Genomic DNA, 8,810 nt, shown 5'->3' with positions numbered 1-8,810 from the left:
CAGCAGCTCAGTTTCCTCTGCTGAGAAGAGTTTGTTGAACACGTCCAGGTAGCTGCACCGTTACAATAGCAATCCACCAAAGACAGAGCTCACCTGATCTACTCTTAAAGAGAATGATGAGCAAACAGATGACACTCTAATTGGTTTATTTATTTCATATTACGCCCAAAATTAATTAAACACACCCATGATTAATTAAGAGAATTATTACATGACTTTGCTTTGCATTTAGAGCTGTGCAAGGTGTACTTACTTTTCCCGTCGTTACGATAGCAAAGACACACTGACACGCCCTAAATCAAATCAACAGTTTGCTTACAGATAATAATATTTTTAATAATATAATAATGTTGAAACATGAAATACGTTGGGTTCATACTGTCTGCAATGAAATGAAAGTTAACCTTTTTTTATTTTGACAATATTTTGAGTGTTATATATATATATACATATATATATATATGTATATATATATATTTATAGAAAATTTCAGATTAATTTTAATTTTAATTGCATAATGCTGACTGATTCTTGTTTTTTTATTGATGTTCAACAGAATTAGCTGTTTTTCACTGTTTTAAAAGCTGTTTTAAGCAGATTTTAAGCAGATTTTTGGAGTTTACCGGTTTAGAGACACGTGGCCTGATTCACTTTTACTGAAAACAGGCCCGGGAGTGAGCTGTGGTACTGATCCAAAAGTGTGTGTGTGTGTGTGTGTAAGAGTGTGTGTGAGGGTTTTCTCTGAGATTACTCATTTTGGGAGTAGAGGGCGGGGAGTAAATGTGGGAGGGGCTAGTGTAGGAGGCGGGGGAGTGGGTGGAGCCTGCACACAGGCTGCTCTGGAGCTCAGAGGGACCTCCCAAACTCAGCAGAGCCCTGGATCTGAGCGCCCGGACTGGATGTAGCTGATCTTCCAGAGCCCTGAGAGAGCCCGGGGGAATGGCAGCCGGGCTGTAGAGGGTCGTACCCGCCCTGCAGGAGTGTGTGTGTGCCCGGGGAGGTGTGTGTGTGTGCCCGGGGAGGTGTGTGTGTGATGAAAGCTGGCATGAGGAGCTCAGAGAGGAACACTTGAGCAGCTCCAGAGGAACTCCAGTCTGTGTTCTGTGTCTGAAGTGAGGGATGGACCTGCTGCTGGTTCTGGTTCTGGTGCTGCTGGGGCTGTGTGGCAGTGCCAGGAGTGCGTGGCACAACCAGCGCAATGGGCTGGCACACACACAGGTTGGCACGGCGCCCCGGGCGGCCAGCAGACACAGGTAAGATCATTTTACAGCTCAGAACTTCTGGGTGGGAGCTCTGCTGTACGGGCTGGAGCTCATTTACTCACTTACTGAGATGTGTGAGGTTCTGTTTGTGGTTCTGTTTGTGGTTCTGTTTGTGGTTCAGTTTGAGGTCCAGTGTGGTGCAGAGTGAGTTATGTTCTGATTCACACATCAGAACTACTTTATCAGACTTTATGAGGTTCTGTTTGAGGTTCTGATGGATTATATTTAAGGTTCTGAAGTTTGAGATTCTGTTAAGGTCCAGTCTTAGGTTAATTTTGAGGGATTTTTTAAGGCCCTGAATGAGATTCTGTATGAGATTCAGTTTAAGGTCCAGTTTGGGGTTCTGTTTGAGAGTTAATTTGAGGTTCTTTTGCAGTTTGATTTAAGGTTGTGTTTGTGGTTCTGCTCAATGTTCTGTTTGAAGTTGTGTTTGAGGTTCAATTTAAGTTCTGTTTTTTGTGGTTCAGTTTTGTCTAAGGTCCTGTTTAAGGCAATGTTTCAGTTTCAGATTCTTTTTGAGGCTCTTATTAGGTCCAGTTTGAGGTTCTGTTTAGGCTGGTGTTTGAGGCCCTGACTAGGTTCAGTTTGTGGTCTAGTTTGAGTTCAGTTTAAGGTCTTTTTTGAGGTTCTGTTTAAAGTCTTTGTATCAGGTCCTGTTCAAGATTCTGTTTGTTGAGGTTCTGTTTGAGGTCCAGTGTGAAGCAGTGAGGTATGTTCTGGTTCACACACCAGAACTACTTTATCAGATTATGAGGTTCTGTCTTAGGTTCTAAACGCAGCCCTGTTCATGGTTCTGGTGGATTATATTTGAGGTTCTGAGGTTTGAGATTCTGCTTAAAGCCCAGTGTAATCCTCTTTTTGAGTTTCTGCATGGTGTCCAGTTTGTGGTTCTGTTTGAGAGTTAGTTTGATGTTTTGTTTGAGGTCTGATTGGGTTCGGTTTGAGGTTTGATTTGAGGTTGTTTATGGTTCTGTTTGTGGTTCTGTTTGAGATCCAGTGTGATGTAGAGTGAGGTATGTTCTAGTTTTTACACCAGAACTACTTTATCAGACTTTATGAGGTTCTTTTTGAGGTTCTGATTGTGGTCCTGTGGCCCCGTTCATGGTTCTGATGGATTATATTTGAGGTTCTGAGGCTTGGGATTCTGTTAAGGTCCAGTATAAGGTTTTGAGGTCCTGTTAAATGCCACGTTTGAGGTCTGGTTTGAGTTCAGTTTAAGGCCCAGTGTAAATGTTTGTTTGAGGTTCTGTTTGAGGTTTGATGTAAGGTTGTGTTTGTGGTTCTGCTTGATTTCCAGTTTGAGGTTCTATTTGAGGTTTTCTGAGTTCTGTTTGAAGATGTGTTTGAGGTTCTGTTTGAGGCCTTTTTCATGGTTCTGGTGGATTATTTTTGAGGTCCAGTCTAAGAATCTGTTTAAGGTCCTGTTTCAGTTTCTGTTTGAGGTTCTGCTTAAAGGTTCCGTTTGAGGTCTTATGTGAGGTTCTGTTTGAGGTCTTATGTGAGGTTCTGTTTCAGATTCTGTTTGAGGTTCTATTTAAGGTTCTGTTTGAGGTTCTGTTTCAGTTTCTGTTTGAGGTTCTGTTTGAGGTTCTATTTAAGGTTCTGTTTCAGTTTCTGTTTGAGGTTCTGTTTGAGATTGTTTGTGGTTCTGTTTGAGGTTCTATTTAAGGTTCTGTTTGAGGTCTTATGTGAGGTTCTGTTTCAGTTTCTGTTTGAGGTTCTATTTAAGGTTCTGTTTCAGTTTCTGTTTGAGGTTCTATTTAAGGTTCTGTTTCAGTTTCTGTTTGAGGTTCTGTTTGATGTTCTATTTAGGGTTCTGTTTGAGGTTCTATTTAAGGTTCTGTTTCAGTTTCTGTTTGAGGTCTTATGTGAGGTTCTGTTTCAGTTTCTGTTTGAGGTTCTGTTTGATGGTCTATTTAGGGTTCTGTTTGAGGTTCTGCTTGAGGTTCTGTTTAAGGTCCAGAGTGTTCCTCTAACATTCTCTGATATATGTTCTGTTTGCACCGCAGACCCACTTTATCGGATCAGAATCATGAGTACTCACACTGTTTGTACCATTTTATAAAACTGTATATAAACTGTATATAAACTTTATATAATCTGTATTGTGGCTGTATGTGGACGCTCTGCTTTACCTCACACTGAGAGAAAACTCGACCTGACAGCACATACAGCACTAAATACATCACTGTTAGATGTGAGACACTGATTTATAGCTCTTTTATGAATCTGATCACCTCTCTCTGGAGTAAAGTACACGCCCACTGTGTAGTAAACGCCAGCATTAATGCTGGAAATAGCTCTGGTGTTTTAGATACAGGAAAAAGGAACTGCTATTATAATCAATATTAATAACTACAACTCACCATTATGAATATTATCTGAGTAATTTAACCCAGTATATAAAAGAGCACTTCAGTTTCTGAATCAGTTTCTCTGATTTTGCTATTTATAGGTTTATGTTTGAGTAAAATGAACATTGTTGTTTTATTCTATAAACTACAGACAACATTTCTCCCAAATTACAAATAAAAATATTCTCATTTAGAGCATTTATTTACAGAAAATGAGAAATGTCTGAAATAACTAAAAAGATGCAGAGCTTTCAGACCTCAAATAATGCAAAGAAAACAAGTTCATATTCATAAAGTTTTAAGAGTTTAGAAATAATCAATATTTGGTGGAATAATCCTGTTTTTTAATCACAGCTTTTTCATGCATCTTGTCATCATGTTCTCCTCCACCAGTCTTACACACTGCTTTTGGATAACTTTATGCTGCTTTACTCCTGGTGCAAAAATTCAAGCAGTTCAGTTTGGTGGTTTGATGGTTTGTGATCATCCATCTTCCTCTTGATTATATTCCAGAGGTTTTTAATTTGGTAAAATCAGAGAAACATCATTTTTAAGTGGTCTCTTATTTTTTTTTTACAGAGCTGTATCTATATACATGGGTGCAGAAGTTGTACTTAAGTAGAGTAGAACTCAATTACTAATTGATGATTCATAAATAAAACTTATTTTTGTTCAGAATTAGCTTTATATTTTCTGCTAACGAGTATTATTTTCATTATTATTGAAAGTAATTATGTTTATCAGCAATTATCAACCACGTTATTTTGAGTATCAGCATATAAAACTCAACCTGAACTGAAGCTGCAGTGAAAACCTGGAAAAGCATCATAAAAAAAGAAGAATGCAAAAGTTTAGGTCAATAAATGAATATGTCAATAGCTAACAGGCTTGGGATTAGGTTTTAATCACTTTTATCCATTATTTAACCCATTAAGTTTATCTGTTCTAATAGTTTTGCTAAAACAAAACATGTGTAGGTTCAGACAGAAGGTCTAAATGTAAATACCTGGAAATAAAAGGACTGACCTCATTGTTTTAATACCTTTGAAGTATGATTATAATAATTATAATAATAATTTGCCACGTTGTGTTTACTGTTATTCTATAATCTATTGTCTGTCCAATATTTCCTGAGATAAAGATAAAGAGTTAAAGTAAGTGTGTTTCTGGTGATTATTGGAATGATTAACCCTATAATTTGAGTATTTAGAGTATTTAGAGTATTAGCGCAGGTGTGCTGCTGTATGATGAAGTGTTAAGTGTGTGTTGGGGGGGCAGTATTACGCCCCCCGCAGGCTCTCAGTGGGATTAAAAGAAGCTGAGAGTTTATTGCAGTGTTTCATCTCCTCGTCTGCGTCTGGTTTATTCACTCGCTCAGGTTAGAGATAGAGATAGAGAGAGAGAGAGAGAGAGAGAGAGTGAGAGGGACTGGTTCAGATTATCCCTCTGCTTCTGATTGGTTCTCACTTCCTCACTGTTTGAGGTTCTGCAGACCCGGTTCCCCCAACAGAAAATATTAAAGCGATAGTTCACCAAAACTCAGATTCTACCGGTTTTCTCTCCTACCGCACACAGAGACTCTCAGTGGTAAATATTTGGTAAATGTTTAGATGTATACTGTAATGTAGAGAACATGCTATAGTAAGATTATAAACACCTTTTAACATCCGGAACGCATTCAGCTCTTTTTCTTATCATTAGCCCAGACTGATAGATAGATAGATAGATAGATACATAGATAGATAGATAGATAGATAGATAGATAGATAGATAGATAGATAGATAGATAGATAGATAGATAGATAGATAGATAGATAGATAGATAGATAGATAGATAGATAGATAGATAGATAGATAGATAGATTCTAGACATCCAGCAGCAGGCATGCACAGTACACAAAAGTTACAAAAGAAGGATAGGACATAACGATACATATAAAAATACAATAAAATAAAATATAAAGTATAAAAGTACAGTCTTATAATAATAAAAATAATATTTTATTTATATAGCGCCTTTCCTGAAAACTCAAAGCGCTTAACAACACGGCCATAGACAAAAGGCATAGTGAATAAAAACAAGCATGCAAGCACTTACACGGTACAGTGCAAGTATTTATACATAAAAAAAGAGACAATTAAAAAAAAACAGACAATAAAATAAAAAATAAAATAAAGTATGCAGGTAAAAATATATTAACAGCAGTAAGCTTTCCTAAAAAGATGAGTTTTAAGTAAAGATTTAAAAGAGTTTAGGCTGTCTGCAGCACGAATATTACTTCTATTATATTACATAGTCTTGGAGAATGGAGGTAGTGCAGTTGAACGCAGTAAAACAACAATGAACACCAGTTGAGGATAACTGATGTCAGACATACAGAAAGTGTAAATACACTACAGTTATATAATAATTTAAATTTTGCAGTGCAAACTGAATAAACTACTAGTGCAACATACACTGAATTTAAGGCGTGTCCAGAATGGTACTGCGTGTTTAATTTAATCTTACTCCTACTTTACTCCATATTTGTAATGCCAGACAGATAGGATTGACGCTCGCCGAGTAAAAGGTAAAGACGGGTTTATTTACAGAGTAGTAAACAGAGTAACACAGCCAGAGAGCAGGTTGAACAACACTCACACTGGAAGCAGGAATCGTAGTACAGGAAACAGTCCAAGATCCAAAGCCAGAGAGACAGTCCGATAATTCAACAAATCCGATAAGGGCAAAATCCGTAATACAGAAAAAAAGGTCATAACAAAAGGGCAGTCAGGAAAACGCTCAGTACGCAACATGAGACGACAATACCTCGCAAAGGACAGACGCTGACTGAACCCTATATATACAAAACCTAGAATTATTATGAACCGGAACAAATCAGAACACAGGTGACTCAGAACGGGGGAGAGTAACACGATTGGGTGAAGGTGAGCGGATGACGGTGACGTCATCGCCAGTGGGTTTCTGGGAAATGGAGTTCGGGAGTGTGAGAGGAGAGTCTAGAGACGTGACATTAATTACAATACCACTCTAATTAATGAGGTGCTAATTAGTACTATATTACCTCCATCTGTTTACGGTGTACAGGTAATACAGTAAAGTCGGCTGTTATTAATGATTATTAGGTTGTCGCAGTGTTTTCAGTGTATTCATTCTGAAATTTCATATTATGATAACAGAAATAGCTCACAGTTAGCACAAACAACCACATGTTTTTCACTACTATTACACTCAATTTGTGTGGGGGGGTAGTAATGCTATCAGTGTGTTTGGGGGGCAGTGTTGGGGGCAGTAATATTTGGTGGTGTGTAGTGAGGGGGCGGAGCCTGCAGCTGTGATGGACAGCAGTGTGTATGTTTATAGTGAACACTAACAGTGAGTGTGTGGAGCTCTGGTGTGTTTGGATTTGTGCGCTGGTGAGTTTGTGGTGTGTAAATGCTGTGTTATTACAGATGAGTTACACAGACAACAGTGTGTGTGTGTGTGTGTGTGTACGTGGCAAACGTGTGTGTTTATGTATGAGAGAGACAGTGTAAGAGAGAGAGAGTAATAGAGAGAGAAAGAAAGAAGGAATAGAGAGAGGGGAGTTAGATACAGAAAGAAAGAACCGATAGAGAGGAATAGAGAGAGAGGTATGTAGATATAGAAAGAAAGAAAGAAAGAAAGAATAAAAAAACGATAGAGAGAGGAATAAAGAGAGTGTGGTAAATACAGAAAGAAAGAGAAAGAAAGAAAGAAAGAAAGAAAGAAAGGAAGAGAGGAAGCAATAGAGAGAGGAATAGAGAGAGGGAGGTACATATAGAAAGAAAGAAAGAAAGAAAGAATAAAAAAGCAATAGAGAGAGGAATAGAGAGAGGGAGGTACATATAGAAAGAAAGAAAGAAAGAAAGAAAGAAAGAAAGAATAAAAAAACAATAGAGAGAGGAATAGAGAGAGTGGTAAATACAGAAAGAAAGAAAGAAAGAAAGAAAGAAAGAAAGAAAGAAAGAAAGAATAAAAAAACATTAGAGAGAGGAATAGAGAGAGAGTGGTAAATACAGAAAGAAAGAAAGAAAGAAAGAAAGAAAGAAAGAAAGGAAGAGAGGAAGAGAGGAAGCGATAGAGAGAGGAATTGAGAGAGGGAGGTACATATAGAAAGAAAGAAAGAAAGAAAGAAAGAAAGGAAGAGAGGAAGCGATAGAGAGAGGGAAGAAAGACTCCATTTCCCAGAATGCACCTGCGCTCAACCCCCAGACATGCCGGATCACATGACACATCAGCATTCCGGCTCACCGTGCTTCTAATCATTACTTACACCTGGACTCTTCAGTATAAATACCCCCTGATTTCACTCTGTTCTCGCCCGGTATTAAATCTATTTCTGTAGCTCTTCTATCTCGCGTTTCTTTGTTGTTTTGACCGTTTGTTACCGACCCTTTTTGCTTCACTGTTTCTCCTTTTGCCTAGCCCTCTATTGTTTGCTTGTTTGTTTGTTTTTGCCCTGTTGGATTTTTTGTGAATGACCTCTTTGCCTGCGCACTCTGGTATGTTGTTTCTTTATGCTGCTATTTTGATTATTGACCCTGACTGTCCCTGACTATTCTTATAAGCCTGAACCCTTATTTAATAAATTGTATGTGTGGTATCCGCTCTTGTCTGACCTGTGATTGGCTCCCGTGACAGTGTTCATAATATTCTTATTTGTGTTGAAATTTATAAGAAATTCTTTGTACATTTACACAGCAAGACCAGAGGAGCCATCAGAAACGTGTATATTTATAACTATGAATATTTATTTATACATAAATATATAGTATTGTGTGTTTTGTTAATGCTTTGTAATGATTTCTGTATTCATATTGAAGCTGAATTTCAAAGAAAAGCCACAAACCAAAATCAGATTACTGAAGGAATGTCTGCATCACAAATTAACTGGGGTAAAAGCTACAGCGGTTGCCAAATATGCAGCAGTTTGACCCTTTTCCTCAGTGCTGTACGCATCCCACTGTCAGTGATAAACAGTGTCAGTGAGGTCAGTAAGCGTGAGGTCAGTACTGTTTATCTGCAGACTGACGGATGCTCAGTAAAAAGTAACTGCTAGAGGTTTAGGAAAAATTTAACATCGTATCGTATCACAATATTTTATTGTATCACATGAACACTACAGCTATTAATGAACACTGTGGGTCTTTTCATAAAGTGATGCTCATTCCT

General features: G+C 38.0%; 1 protein-coding gene and 1 long non-coding RNA gene across 8 annotated transcripts in view; both read left to right on the top strand.

Moving 5' to 3' along the window:
• The first annotated feature begins 866 nt into the window (after window positions 1-866).
• Window positions 867-8,810, top strand: part of emilin1b (elastin microfibril interfacer 1b) — a 59,728-nt gene continuing 51,784 nt past the window's right edge. The window contains exon 1 of the mRNA XM_049463478.1: window positions 867-1,253. Within this exon, the coding sequence (XP_049319435.1) occupies window positions 1,120-1,253 (134 nt within the window). The 5' untranslated portion in view covers window positions 867-1,119. The remainder of the gene's footprint in view (window positions 1,254-8,810) is intronic.
• LOC125780973 (uncharacterized) lies at window positions 1,260-7,789 on the top strand. 7 transcript variants are annotated; one of them, XR_007424013.1, is made up of 3 exons: window positions 1,260-2,765; window positions 2,862-3,087; window positions 3,196-7,789. It is a non-coding gene; the product is annotated as an uncharacterized LOC125780973 (long non-coding RNA). The 7 variants fall into 7 exon arrangements; XR_007424011.1 differs by having other exon boundaries at window positions 1,260-2,813; window positions 2,850-3,087; XR_007424016.1 differs by having other exon boundaries at window positions 1,260-2,885; window positions 2,968-3,087.

Source organism: Astyanax mexicanus, chromosome 14 (assembly GCF_023375975.1).
Source record: "Astyanax mexicanus isolate ESR-SI-001 chromosome 14, AstMex3_surface, whole genome shotgun sequence".
NCBI lineage: Eukaryota > Metazoa > Chordata > Actinopteri > Characiformes > Acestrorhamphidae > Astyanax > Astyanax mexicanus.
Note: the sequence above shows the minus strand (reverse complement) of the source record. Positions and strands in the feature narration are given on the sequence as shown.